Source organism: Pararge aegeria, chromosome 25, assembly GCF_905163445.1.
Source record: "Pararge aegeria chromosome 25, ilParAegt1.1, whole genome shotgun sequence".
Classification (NCBI taxonomy): domain Eukaryota; kingdom Metazoa; phylum Arthropoda; class Insecta; order Lepidoptera; family Nymphalidae; genus Pararge; species Pararge aegeria.
In genome coordinates, this window is record NC_053204.1 from 8102676 (window position 1) to 8118000 (window position 15325).

At 37.3% G+C, this 15325-nt stretch overlaps 1 protein-coding gene across 1 annotated transcript in view; it reads left to right on the forward strand.

Annotated features, from left to right (window-relative positions):
- Nucleotides 1-14619, forward strand: part of LOC120634702 (neutral alpha-glucosidase AB) — a 30851-nt gene extending 16232 nt beyond the window's left edge. Inside the window, exons 10-21 of the mRNA XM_039905474.1 lie at nucleotides 940-1006; nucleotides 2000-2120; nucleotides 3256-3398; nucleotides 4694-4791; nucleotides 5835-5957; nucleotides 7189-7354; nucleotides 8312-8448; nucleotides 8960-9072; nucleotides 10651-10808; nucleotides 11625-11738; nucleotides 12319-12428; nucleotides 14048-14619. Coding sequence (XP_039761408.1) covers nucleotides 940-1006; nucleotides 2000-2120; nucleotides 3256-3398; nucleotides 4694-4791; nucleotides 5835-5957; nucleotides 7189-7354; nucleotides 8312-8448; nucleotides 8960-9072; nucleotides 10651-10808; nucleotides 11625-11738; nucleotides 12319-12428; nucleotides 14048-14261 — 1564 coding nt within the window. The 3' untranslated portion in view covers nucleotides 14262-14619. The remainder of the gene's footprint in view (nucleotides 1-939; nucleotides 1007-1999; nucleotides 2121-3255; nucleotides 3399-4693; nucleotides 4792-5834; nucleotides 5958-7188; nucleotides 7355-8311; nucleotides 8449-8959; nucleotides 9073-10650; nucleotides 10809-11624; nucleotides 11739-12318; nucleotides 12429-14047) is intronic.
- The last annotated feature ends 706 nt before the right edge of the window (nucleotides 14620-15325 follow it).

Here is a 15325-nt window from a genome sequence, read left to right on the forward strand (position 1 = left end):
AGTCGTAACCACTGGGCTATCACCGTTTTATTGTAATACTTTTGCTAAGTAGATCGCAACTGCAATGTTTACTACTAGATGGCGCTACAGTCGCTTTATTCTAATATAAAAGGCTTGTACTTATTTATGGATGGCCCCTAATGAGTATATAGTATATAATATACTAGCAATTGCCCGCGACGTCGTCTGCGTTTGATTTTGTTTTTTGATGTGGCATTCAACTTAGTTGTAGTTCTAAAAAAAATTAAAGTATTCAGTATCGCTAACCATTAAATGAGGGGTTTGCTGCTGTCCGCTGAGAAGTTCTGTCCTCTATCTTCAACCACATTCATCAGATCTACACACAGTTTGGGAAAAATTAAACACAAAAATTATACACCTCTATAGTACAAAAATAATTATTTAAATCGGTTATAATTTGTCGGAGTTATGGTGTAAAATCGTTTAATACTTTCATCCCCTCTCCCAAAGGAACCGAGCTTAATGTCGGGACAAAAAGTATCCTATATTACTTCTAACACTTCCAAGAATATGTGTACAAAGTTTATTATATATATATATATATATATATATATATATCTTGTGTGCGTGTGTATGTCAATGAACTCCTCCTAAACGGCTGGACCGATTTGAATGAATTTTTTGGTATGCGTTTGGGTGGATGGATGGTTTAGATTCACAAATCAGTCCGACAGACGGCGCTGGGGTCCACTAGTGACAATACAATTTTATATGTAGCTTTAGATTTATTTTTAATTTAAGTTGGCGAACGAAGTTATCACCATCCCGTTACAATTATGAAAACAAATATATATGAACGCTTCATAAGTGCCTGTGATAGGCCTACATGAATAAAGAAATTTTGAATTTGAATTTTTTGAATATATTATTTTTTATTATTATTATATGTAACAATAGTAATTATTCATGTATTTTCAGATACTTCACATGGGACGCGGAAAAATTCAGGCATCCCACTGAGATGGTTTCCAATCTCACTGCCAAGGTAATAATTTGGATACTTTAAGACTTACGCCCGTTTAAAGAAGATTCCTAGGCATATATTTACCTTTCGCCAATCGATTTTTATACAGTTGTGGGAATCGAAACCACAGCCTCGGACTCGGAAAGCCGGGTCGCTGCCCACTGTGCCAATAGGCCGTTAAGTTATAATTTGACAGTTGAAATTGTTTACCGATAATTTATTTCTGTTGCCGCTAGAACAAAAAACGGCAAAAAACGGAATAAAATAAATATTTAAGGTTGCTAACTTGACGTATTTTTGAAGTTATACTTATTTTGGCGCGTTAGGGAAAAATTATGAGAGTAAAACAAAAAATCACACAAAATCGACACCCTGAAGTTAGCTGTAAGGTTTGACAGTGTACACTTTCAATTGTCAAAGTCTGCGGGATCATTCCGGTGATTTAATTGTACAAAAAATTGTAATGTTGAGTGAAACTTCCGATAATTATCGGACAACAAAGTTTAAGGGCGTAATTGATGGTCTATTAGTATTCAAAATTTAATAACGTTTACTATATCCATTTTTTTTTTGTGATATTTAAATAAACTTTATTTAACTATGTATTAAAAACCCCTGTTTTTATATTGTTAGAGTAGTTTTTTTCTGCAAACGTAGAATAAGGCGAAAGATAAAAAATATATCTGTTATCTGTTATAAAAGCTTAATTCATATTTATATTATTATTTTTAATAAACTTTAGTTAAATACTTATTTAAGTTTATAATTTTTTTTTAAATTGTGACCGGAGATAACAACTATAATGCTGTATACACCTACAATTGATTATTGTAACGGCACTAGACATAATTTATAATTCTATCACATACAATTTTTTTATTTTTTTATGATATAAATTTGAAAAGATTTTTATCTTGTTACGCCAATGAAGTATATAAGTTCTAACGCGTGTACATAAGTACACGTGGTGTTTTTTTCCTCTTTCTTAGTGACTGATTAACGTGACATTTTCAGGGTCGCAAGCTAGTTGTCATCATAGATCCCCACATCAAACGGGAGGCGGGCTACTTCGTCCACGAGGATTGCACCGCGAAAGACTATTACGTTAAGAACAAAGAGGGCAGAGATTACGAGGGTATGTGCTATGAGCGTAATACTAACATACGACGGACTTCCTTATTTTAGTGATCTAACGTTTGTAATTGAGGAAAAGATTCCCTGTTCTCTGACCGCACCTCACGCCGTAGAAATAAATTCCACCCTCATCATCTGGATGCCTGGTATTCTTCTACTGATCGAAATACCAGATCATTTCTACCGCGCACTTGCATACTATGGAACAATCTCCCATCTGGTGTGTTTCCTCAAAAATACAATCTAGGGTTATTCAAGGGGCGGATAAACAAATTCCTTAATATCCGGCAACGCATCGGTGGCTCTGGTGCTGCAGATGTGTATGGGCGGCGGTGATCACTTATCATCAGGTGACCCACTTGCTCGTAAGTAAGGGCATTCGACCATCCAACCAACCATCTTTTCCTAGGTCGCAGTCAGTGGCGTGCACAGGGTTTTTGCCCAGGGTATGCATAAAGAAGGAAGCTGCCATAAAATGAGAAAATTCTTCGCATTTATGAGTTATACAAAAATTTTAGGGTAGGCAGTGCTTTTGTGCATACATTAAGTGCACGTCACTGGTCGCAGTGGTTTGCCGGCGCGGAATTGAGTAGATTCAGATTCAAATTCATTTATTTCAAGTAGGCCTACTTTATTAGCACTTTTGAAACGTCAAGTGTGTATGTTTGTAGCGACTCTACCACCGGTTAGGAAAGCAGATTCTACCGAGAAGAGCCGGCAAGAAACTCAGTAGTTGCTCTTTTCCAACATCAACATTTACAATCATTTTTCTATCTCGCGGGAGATGAGAGCGAAGCTGGCTGCTTCCAATCTACCTTGTCATTAAGGAATTCATCAAATGTATAGTAACCTCGCTGTACTAGATGCGTTTTTTCACATTTTTAAATGTATGCATTGGTAGTTCAAGAATTTCCTTAGGAATCATGTTGTAAAAGCGTATACTCAACCCCACAAAGTAGTTCTGCACGTTTCGCAGACGATATGCAGATATCACTAACTTATGTCCGTTTCTGGTAAGTCGATTGTCACTATCAGTGGCAATAACGACTCCTCAGTTGATAGAAAGCAAATCATGTACTAATTGTAATTATAAGGCCTTTAATGGTTTGTTGATTCATTATTCGTAATCTCCCCAGGTTGGTGCTGGCCCGGATCTTCCTCGTACCCGGATTTCTTCAACCCGGAAGTTACACAGTACTACATCGAGCGGTACAAGTTCGAGAACTTCCCCGGGACGAGCAAGGATGTTCACATATGGAACGACATGAATGAGCCTAGCGTGAGTACTGTGTAATTTACCTCCATGGCTCTGTGGAGAGTGTTGCGGTGTTATGAGTGGAGGTTCCAGATTACCGGATTTTTATTTTCTGTGTTAACTTGTTAGCGGATTATTTGGAAGGGCGATTGGCGCAGTGGGCAGCGACCCTGCTTTCTGAGTCCAAGGCCGTGGGTTGGATTCCAACAACTGGAAAATGTTTGTGTGATAAGCATGAATGTTTTTTTGTTTATATTCATACTATAGGTATTTATGTATGTTATTCATGGAAATATTTATCAGTCATCTCAGTACCCATAACACAAGCTACGCTTACTTTGGGGCTAGATGGCGATGTGTGTACTGCCGTAGTATATTGTATATAACACAGGCGAAACTACATAGTCTCCAGCACCGACGCAATGTTGCCTGTTTATCGGTTTTTACCGGATCTACTTCGGTGAGTGTGCTCAGGGACTTCACAATCTTGTTCCCCCTTCCCCGGTCCACCACAGAACAGCGAGTCACCGTGAGCGGTGACATTTTTATGTGGTTGTAATTCCATCAACGCGCACGAAACGATTTTCATCCACGTTTCTGATACGTACCGCTAGGATGTGGAACGACCTCCCGGCAACTGTGTTTCCTGCCACGTTTAGCTTGAGTATCTTCAAGACAAGAGTTAACAGGCTTTTTCTAGGCAAGCGTGCTCCAACTTAGACATCATTTTCATTGCATTCTAACGGGCATGATTTTCGGGCAAGCTCTTGCCAATCGTTAAAAAAAAAAAACTTCCGTTTCTCTTTGTAATGATGAAACCCGGGCAGCGTATAAAGATTGAAGATATTAAAGGTGTTGGAAATGACCAATCTGCTTAGTTTCTTGCCGGCCCTTCTCGGAGGAGTCTGCCTTCCGAACCGGTGGTAGAGTCACTGCAAACAGACGTGACTCGACGTTTCAAAAGTGAATAGACTTTTTCTAGGCAAGCGTGCTCCAACTTGGACATCAACATAGCATTCTAACGAGCATGATTGTCGTCAAGCTATTCCCTATTGTTAAGATAAAAAAAATATATCCGTTTGTCTTTGTAATGATGAAACCAGCAGGGTGATTACGTATCTCGCGACAGGTTTGCGACAGGCGTAAATCTTGCAATCACTGCTGTCAAACGTCAAACGTCACTTTTTTATTCAATAAATAAACAAAAGTGACGTGACGGTAGTCATTGCAAGATTTACGCCTGTCGCGAGATACGTAATCACGCTGCGGGGCAGTTTTGTCACTCTCAATATTAAACAATTTTTGTTTTGGTACGACAGGTTTTCAACGGTCCCGAAATAACAATGCCAAAGGATTGCCGGCATTGGAAGCCGCGTAACAAGGAGGATTCCGGCCTCGCCTCTTACTGGGAACACAGGTATTACTTCTATCGCTTCGCTTGTTAACTTTTGGCAAAGTCTATAGGTGGCAGCTAAAGCAGCTAAACGGCTGTCCGCACTTAACAGTCGCAACTGCCAGCCGCGGCTTTTAGACGCGCCGGTACATTGTTTACCCTTTAATACTAGCCCATTCTACGTAAAACAAGTAATAAAATATTTATTTGTTTTACCTAAGCTAGTCACTAGGATATGAAATACTGTAATACAATTATTTAATTACTGAAGATATTAATAAACCAAAACAAACAAAACAGAAAAGAGCTATACGTTCAATATATAAACTAGGATCACGCGAAACGCTTCGTGAAAAATTTAAACAAATAGGTATGCTTACAGTATTTTCCGCATTATATTTATAATAATATAGTCTTTGTGAGACAAAATATTACTCTTTATAAACAAACAGCTGATATAAACAAACCTATTTATTGATATCTGATAAACGGACATAAATTATAGATATCTGCATATCGTCTGCGAAAGGTGCAGAACTCCTTTGTGGGGTTGAGTATACGCTTTTACAACATGATTCCTAAGGAAATTCTTGACCTATCAATGCATACATTTAAAAATTGTGTAAAAACACATATAAAAAAGCAAGGTTACTATACATTTGAGGAATTTCTTAATGACAAGGTGTATTGGAAGCAGCCAGCTTCGCTCTCATCTCCCGCAAGATAGAAAAATGATTGTAAATGTTGATGTTGGAAAAGAGCAACTACTGAGTTTCTTGCCGGCTCTTCTCGGTAGATTTTCTTTCCGAACCGGTGTTAGAGTCACTACAAACAGACATACTTGACGTTTCAAAAGTGCTTATAAAGTAGGCCTACTTGAAATAAATGAAATTTAGAATTTTGTGAAAATTTCAACTCTCCAACTATCACGGTTCATGACATACATATTAGTGATAGATGGACGGACAGCGGAGTCTAAGTAACAGGATCCCTTTTTAGCCCTTGGGTACGGAACGCTAACAGTATCGTCTCTGAAGGTCATTTCAAAACAACGTATTTGCACGCAGGCACGTTCACAACGAGTACGGGCAATGGTACATCCGAGCGACGCATGAAGGCATGCTTGCGAGAAGCGACAATAAGTATAGACCTTTCATACTGACGAGATCTACCTTCGCCGGTACGCAACGGTGAGTCTATTTATAAATTTTTTATAGGTTTAACATTTTTTATCTCGGAAACGTAAAAGACACGTTTCCGTATAAAAAATGTTCTTATTGCATATTATTTTCTGTTTGAGACTTCTATCTTATATCTTTAAACGAGCAATTCTTGTATATATATATAATTGGAATCTCGGAATCGGCCCCAACGCTTTTCATGAAATTTAGTATACAGGGGGTTTCGGGGGCGATAAATCGATCTATTCATTTTTTTAAAAATGTTATTTTATTCGTGTTTTCCGGTAATAAAACCGATTTCGTGCAACGAAGTTGCACGGGTCAGCTAGTATGTAATTATATATACAAAACACGTGTATTACAAAAGACGTGTTTTATAATTTACGATTATGAAATTCGATGACGAGATCTTCCATATGTATTAAAAGGAAAAAGGAAAATGATTGAATTAACGACTTTGTTAGAAACTTATTTAGGTCCATTTTACTGTCATAAAATGAAAACAATTAAATTTTACATTTCTTCCATATGTATTAAAAGGAAAAAGGAAAATGATTGAATTAACGACTTTGTTAGAAGCTTATTTAGGTCCATTTTACTGTCATAAAATGAAAACAATTAAATTTTACATTTTATGGGAACTTCGATTCATTTAAAATACCGACCAAGCAGACCTATTTTTTCAATTAAATTAAATTTAAATATATTTCACATCGCCATCTAGCCCCAAAGTAAGCGTAGCTTGTGTTATGGGTACTGAGATAGCTGATGAATATTTTTTTTATGAATATAATACACATAAATACTTATAATATACAGATAAACACCCAGACACTGAAAAACATTCATGTTCATCACACAAACACTCTCCAGTTGTGGGAATCGAACCCACGGCCTCGGACTTAGAAAGCAGGGTCGCTGCCCACTGCGCCACTCGGCCGTCAATTCCTTTTTTATTTATTTTTTACCTACGAGCTAACCTGTCAGGGGTATGGCAGTATTAAACCTATAAATTAAATCAGTCTCTACGCGACATCGGAACACTAAATCGCTTAGCGGCAGGTCTTTGTCGAAATCAGAATTCACATCACCCACACCTGACAGCAAGTAACGGTTTAGGTGAACATCCAAAATACAAGGACTCGATTTGATGCTTCCGTTGATGCATGTAGGTATCCCATAGATGATTCCACTGTGACTGGATATGGCTTTTGTTAAAATTGAGAATCCTCTTCTGTAGTTATGCAGCTGTCTGGACCGGGGACAACGCTGCCGAGTGGGGTTTCCTGCAGGCCTCTGTACCCATGTGTATATCTCTTGCCACGGCCGGTATCAGTTTCTGCGGATCCGACGTTGGTGGCTTCTTCAAGTACCCTGAGGCTGAGCTCATGACGCGGTGGTATCAGGTATGAACTCGCGGCTCAAAATGCAGTATATGTATTACCTCAAATGAAATAGCAGCGTCTGTGACTTTATGAACAATATAGTTGGACGCAATGGTGCATGATTTTTGGATCTTAATTTTGCTACACAAAAATTATCCATAAGTGAGAAGGTTTTGCAAATATTCCATACTAGCTTCTGCCCGTGACAATTTTCCCTCGGGAACTTTTAAAGGAATCGGGATGAAAGGTAGCCTGTGTTCTTTTCTATGTCACTGCATGCATGCCTAATTTCATCCAAATCCGTTCAGCCGTTTTGTATGTGTGATTGAGTCACAAACATCCACACTTTCACATTTATAATATTAATAGGATTAAGGTTTTATTATGTCAAGGTTGAGCTGAGCTATTTTTTGTTCAAGTAGTAGTAGTAGTAGTAGTTCCGATGTAAAATTCAAGTTAAATTCAAACATAAATATAACGTACGCGAAACTTATAGCAGTAGCAGAGGCACTGTCTTACATACAGTCGATTAATTAACAGTGACTCAGTTCTTTAAATAGATAAAAAAAAAGGAGGTTGAGCTGAGCTAATTTTTTGTTGGTACCAGGATCGCATCTCAAGTAAGAGTTCTATAGCAAGTGAGTTTTTTTGAAGGCCTCAGTGCCATTGTATGTTTATTACTATTAGATATAAACTATATTTTTTAAGTGTCCATGATATGCTTATAAAAGTATATATAACCAGGAATTCATATTTTAGAGGTTTTGCTAGCAAATATCCCATCTGATTGCTATTTTGCTTGTTTGTCTATAACTTGTTGTCTATGGGATATTGCTGCCGGATGGGGTTTCCTGCAGCCGTACAGTACCAATGTGTAAATATATTTATCGCCACGGGTGAGGTTTTTTTTCCTCTGGCTTTACACAGATTAGCCAATGTCAGGTGTATGTAAAAAAAAGATAATACTCTTTTGTTCAGGCTGGCGCATACCAAGCGTTCTTCCGAGCGCACTCCCACATCGAGACAAAGCGTCGCGAGCCGTGGCTCTACGATGCTACTACAATTTCCAGGATACGAGACGCCGTACGACGGAGATACGCTCTGTTGGACTTCTGGTAATTATGGCAAAACTAAACAATGAAAATTATTCATAAAAAGTTTTACAAAACATTCTTGGTATCGTTAAGCCTTAAATGACGGGTTTGCTGCCGTCCGCTGAGGGGTTCTGTCCTATATCTCCAATCACATTCATCAGATCTACACGAAATTTGGGCAAAATTAAACAAATATTATAACCTCTAAATTACAAAAGTTATTATTTAAATCGGTTGTCATTTGACGGCGTTTTGGTGTAAAGTCGTCAAACACTTTCGTCCCCTCTCCCAAAAGAACTGATCTTAATTTCGAGATAAAAAGCATCCAATATTACTTCTAATACCTTCAAGAATATTTGTACAAAGTTTCGTGATGACCGGTTTAGTAGTTTTTGCGTGCAAGCGTAACAAACAAACTTACATTCACATTTATAATTTTAGTAGGGATGGTGATAGCCGGCCCATATTTAGACCAATTAAAAGCATGTCTTTCTTCCGTTCATTTCTAAAAAACTTTATGATTTTCCACCAGGTACACATTATTCTACGAGCACAGTATCGACGGCTTGCCTGTGACCCGCCCCTTATTCCAGGAGTTCCCCAAGGAAGAGGCAACATTCACCATCGACAATCAGTACTTGTTAGGTAAGGAAAAGAGTCATTTTTCTAATGTGAAGCTTTTTTTTTATTACAACTACAAGTTAGACCTTACTAGATATATGTGGCCGTGGCTAGTTACCACCCTACCGACAAAGATGTGCCGCTAAGCGATTTGGTGTTCCGGTTTAGGGGTATGACTACAATACTCCCTAAATAGACTCGAACCGTAGCAGTTGCTCTTTTCCAACATCTGCTCAATATTTAAATTATAATATTGTATGAATTAATAAATTAATACACTTTTATTGTACGCCAAAGAAAAAAAAAAGTAGTTACAGTAAGATATACATACAAAGCCAGAGAGTACAATTTGGTGGCCTTATCGCTACATAGCGATTTCTTCCATGCCACCAAAGGCGTGAAAGGAAAAAACATAGAAAAGTGGTAGGGGGTGCAATCATTAAGATTTACAAATTATACAAATATACTAATAAAATATATAACTATAATGTATATATATAATATATATATAAAAAAATTGGAAAATCCAAAAGTGCACGACTCATAATGCTCATTTAATTATCAAATATTGAAAAAAAAAAATACAAAGAAAAATCAAAAAAAATTAAAACAGCTGTACTAGGAAAGTGATCCACAGGCGCCCCTGGTGGAATAAAATGTACATAATATCTATAGATATAGATATATCGCCATCCATGTTAATTTTACATGGATATATATAGATATACAGTCATGCAGTTTTCGTTTTTTATTAATTGCAATTAAACTACACTGAATTAATTAATCATTCGCATTCAGTGACCTACAATCGTCGATTAGAATTTAAAAAAAAAAAAATTAACTCAAATAATGGATTTTTTCACAAGTTAGAGTGTTTTCGGGTTTCACACATGACGGACAGGAAATTTTTTTGACCTATTTTGGTGTTTTTTTCCAATTCTATTGCAGTAAATCAATTTTTTAAAAGTATGGAATTAATCTCCATTAAATTATCTCGACAATAGTATGCAAAATATCTTGATTCCGTGAACTAACAAGGCTATAATAATAAAAATAGCCGCCGAAATGAGGCGAAAAAAAATTTTTCGATCGTAAAGCACTCTCTGATGCTTCGCATCATGAGTCGTGCAATATATTACATGTAAATACAAATAAGATATAAACATATTTGAAATTACCCATAATTAATGTAAACTGCTAACAATCATATACAACATATAAAAATATGTGAATATATAACATAAATACTTTGATCAATATATAAAATATAACATGCCCAATTTATATGAAATACCTAAATAATTCATAACATTGTTTTTTTTTATATTGTGACAGATGATAGCACATTTTATCACGTAACTTTAACTGTTTACGCATCGTAAGCTTTAAAAGGGTATAATTTTTTGCCGTGTTTTCAACAAATGATTGACGCTCCGCTCCTATTAATCTTTGCCTTCCTTAGTAAATGGGAAATCCAACAAAAATATTTTTTTAAATCGGTTCACTAGAGCCTGACATTACACTCTAAAACCTCACAAACTATACCTCTTTATAATTATAGTTTACATAAAAATAAGAAATAAATTAAATATATACCCTCAGGTGATAAGCTGCTCATCAGACCAGTGTTGGAGGAAGGTGTTACCAGCGTTAAAGTGTACCTCCCGGGCAAGGAATCCGGCACCCTGTGGTACGACGTCGACTCTTACCACGCAGTCGCGGCGAATGGATGGATCAATTTGGATGTCACTATCACTAAGGTAAATTAGATGTCCCCATTTGTACGAAGTTTTTTTTTTTTCTTTAGTTATAATTGATAGATTAAGCAAATGGTCCACCAGATGAAAAGTGGAATAACCATCGACATCGATAAACGGACACTTCACAGGGCATGCAAGGTGTGTACCTTGTTTCGCTCCAGGAGATGTTGACTTTACAATGAAATGGATTATTCATTGTAAAGTCAACATCTCCTGAGGATGCTCCGGTTTCTCTGGTTTGGTGCGGAGTATAAGGATTCAAATTTATAAATTTCACCACACAGATTCTCCTGTTTTTCGTGGGGTATAACAAATTAAGCTTAATTTTCATAATATATCATGGATTTCCGCAAAGTATCGCCCGCTTCTATCCAACACGCAGGATTCGTCACAATCTTTTATTGTTTTTATTTTTTTTTGTTCGAACATCTCCTTTGTACCATCGAACTGCGAGGCACCGAAAGAATCTGCATCGTCACGTTGTTGAAATACCATCATTACGTACGAAGCGTTTTGCTTGTTCCTTTCTGATCCGCACCGCAAAGGCCTGTAATGCCCTACGATCTTCCGTCTTCCCCGATACCTATAATCTGGGTACCTTCAAATCAAGAGTGAATAGACATCTTCTAGGCTGCGTCATCACCTACCATCAGGTGTGATTGCAGTCAAGCACTTGTCTATATATTAAAAAAAAAATAAAAAAAATTTAATGACATGAAGCATAAAATCATGTTTTGCAGCCATAGTTAACGCAGGTGAAACCGTGGGGAGCAAATAGACTTTTTAGTGATAATAAATAAAAACTTGTACCAACAGATCCCGGTGTACCAGCGGGGTGGTACGATCGTACCGCGCAAGGAGCGAGTACGCCGTGCGTCGTCACTCATGGCCAATGACCCTTACACTCTGGTCGTAGCACTGGACTCTAACGTAAGTAGAAGTGAAATTTCTTTACATAGTACAATAATAATTTATTGCGGTTAAAAATAATGGCTACAATATTTACATGGCCTACAATGTGCCGAAGGAAACCTGGAGTTGTGTTTGTGTGTGTGTGTATTTGCGTGCGTGTGTGTGTGTGTGTGAACGTGTGGTGGTGTGCGTGGGAATTCAATAAAGCGTAAGAAATATGAACACCACCATATCGATATTAATTACCGCGACTAATAATGTTTTTTTTGTGAAAGAAAAAGCTGGCCTTTTTCTTTTCAAAAAGTTATGCATTGGTAGGTCCAAAATTACCTTAGGAATCATACTATAAAAGCGTATACTCAATCCCACAAAAGACTTCTGCACCTTTCGCAGACGATATGCAGATGTCACTAATTTATGAACATTTCTTATAAGCCTCGCCCCGAAACCGGAGCATCCTCAGGAGATGCCGACTTTACAATGAATAATTATTAAAATTAAATTTAAATTTTAAATGAATTATTGTTCTTGACTTAACGACCCTCAGTTTAGACCAATTCTCCGTTCGTAATATTAAAAGATATTTTATTGTTCACAGAACACCGCCCACGGCACCGTGTACATAGACGATGGCGAGACTTTCGACTACAAGTCGAACAAGTACATCTACGGTAGTTTCGACTACCAACCCGCTGCCATCACATATAAGTAAATATAGTTTTATTGCAATTAATTACATATCAACTTTGACGCGTACACCGATTAGGTGTGTGGATTGAATATATATATATATTTTTTTCTACGACAATACACACACCGCCATCTAGCCCCAAAGTAAGCATAGCTTGTGTTATGGGTACTAAGATGGCTGATGAATATTTTAAGAATAATATACATATATACTTATAGTTTAAATATTAACACCCAGATCCTGAAAAACATTCGTGTTCATCACCCAAACATTTTCCAGTTGTGGGAATCGAACCCACAGCCTTGGACTCAGAAAGCCATACTACCTAACTAACTGGAAGCGGTTATTGCGCAGTGGGTAGAAGCTCGATTTCGCTTTCGGGGTGCCGAGTTCGAATGCCAGCACGAACCTCTAGCTTTTCTAAGTTATGTGCGTTTTAAGTAAATAAAATATCACTTGCTTCAACGGTGGAGGAAAACATGGTGAGGAAACCTGCATGCCTGAGAGTTCTACATAATGTTCTGAAAGGTATGTGGTGTCTACCAATCCGCACTGGGCCAACGTGGTGGACTAAGGTATTAACCCCCACTTCTCATTGAGGGAGGAGACCCATTCCCTGTATTGGGCTGGTAATGAGTTGATAGACTGCATCATCACTTACCACCGGGTGTGATTGCAATCAATTGCTAACTTGTAGAATAAAAAATTATAATATTCATATAAACACCCAGACACTGAAAAACATTCATGTTCATCACACAAACATTTTCCGGTTGTGCGAATCGAACCCACGGCCTTGGACTCGAGAAGCTCTCTACCCACTCGCTGCCCACTGTGCCAATCGGCCGTCGGCCAATATTATTTCCACACATTCGCCAATACTCGGAGAGTTATTTTAACTGTGGGATAAGATACAATTTTGTCGAATCCCCGAGGAGACAAACTCCTGCACTTTTAAGCAGTGCTGGAATAAAAAGTAGCCTATCTTACCCGCCATTTTTTCAACTAAATCTAAATAAATGACAGACGTAACAGAGGAAAACTTCATAGGGCATGCAACAAGCCGCCCTGTGTCCATCAATTTCAGACGAAGGTGTTAAACCTCATGGGCCTGTAATTAAACCGGCAATCACGTCCTTGAGTTGCTTAGTTAGGGCATGAGGAAAGGACAAACAAACAAACACAGTATCGCTTTTAAAATATTAGTAAGGATTCCATAGTGTTACGTACAAAAATAATAGTACAAATAATTTTTTTTGTACAATATGTACAATATAAAATAGACGGCCGATTGGCGCATTGGGCAGCTACCCTGCTTTCTGAGTCCGAGGCCGTGGGTTTGATTCCCACAACTGGAAAATGTTTGTGTGATGAACATGAATGTTTTTTCAGTGTATGGGTGTTTATATGTATATTGTAAGTATTTATGTATGTTATTCATAAAAATATTCATCAGTCACCTTAGTACCCATAACACTAGCTACGCTTACTTTGGGGCTAGATGGCGATGTGTGTATTGTCGTAGTATATTTATTTATTTAATATGTACTTAATTAATTAAATAAATAAATTTTTAATACATTTTAAATTTTTAGTGTTAGATACAAAAATAATAGTACAAATATTTTTTTTTCAGGTTCATAAACAAAGATGCAAACTACCCAACGCGTTCCTGGGTGGAACGTATAGTGATTGCTGGCATCAAAAACGCCCCCAAAGCCGCCAAGCTAGTCCAGGGGGGTAAACAGACCCCCCTCCAGATGACCCTCCACAGGGGGAACGATGTACTTGTAGTGCGGAAGCCCGGCGCCTCTATGGCGAAACCGTGGGAAATATTGTTCACGTATTAAATTTCAAGAGTTTTAGTCTAGGAGTCGGTGAATGTTTATTGCATTGTGTTGCGACAGATTTTTTGTGTGCGATATAATATCCGAGGGAGCTTGCGACATTAAGATCATAATGTAGTGCCTTATAATGACACTGGACCTCTTAAAGTAAAGACAGGTGTGCTCTTGTGAGTCGAATATGCAACTTGTGATTATAAAACTGCATTGGTGTCTTAATATGTCACAAAATGTATTTTGTGCAATAGTTTAACTAAAAACATACACTAAAATTATATATTAAACAAAATGATGAATTAAAATATGATTGTAACTATCTTGAAATGTTCCTCGCTTGCTTAATACAATAAATCTAAATTCAAAATTCATTTATTTCAAGTAGGCCTAATTAATAAGCACTTATGAAACGTCAAGTCTGTTTGTAGTGACTCTACCACCGGTTCGAAAGGCAGATTCCACTGAGAAGAGCCGGCAAGAAACTCAGCAGATTGCTCTTTTCCATCATCATTATAAAGTTTAACAATCTTTAGAATTTTTTGTTTTGTGAGAGATGGGAGCGGAGTGGCCTGCTTCCAAGCAGCCTTGTCTGTGAAATGATGAATATATACCAAATATAGCACAAAATACGTTTGATATGCTTTTTGAATGAGGTCAAAGAAATCTTTTAAATGTCACAGTTTATTAGCTGAATGCTAATAAACTGTGACATTTAAAAGATGATAATGAGTACATCTTTTTCAAAACTAATAAAAATCGTAATTGAATTCAAATTTAATTTATTTCAAGTAGGCTTAGAAATCCTAATATGAGCACTTTTGAAACATCAAGCCTACCTAGAAGTTGGTCTCTCCCAACACCATTTGCAATTGAACAATATTGTTTCTATCTTGGGTGAGATAATACCGGAGCGGCCTGCTTCTAAGCAGCAAAAGCCAGGGAGTCGCAGGTTCAAATCCTGTCGGTTCCGAAAATTTTTATATGCATTTTAAATTTATAAAATCTTAAGAAATTCATCACTTGTATGGTATATTCTGATAAGTAGTATTAAACTACATTGTGTAAACGAATGC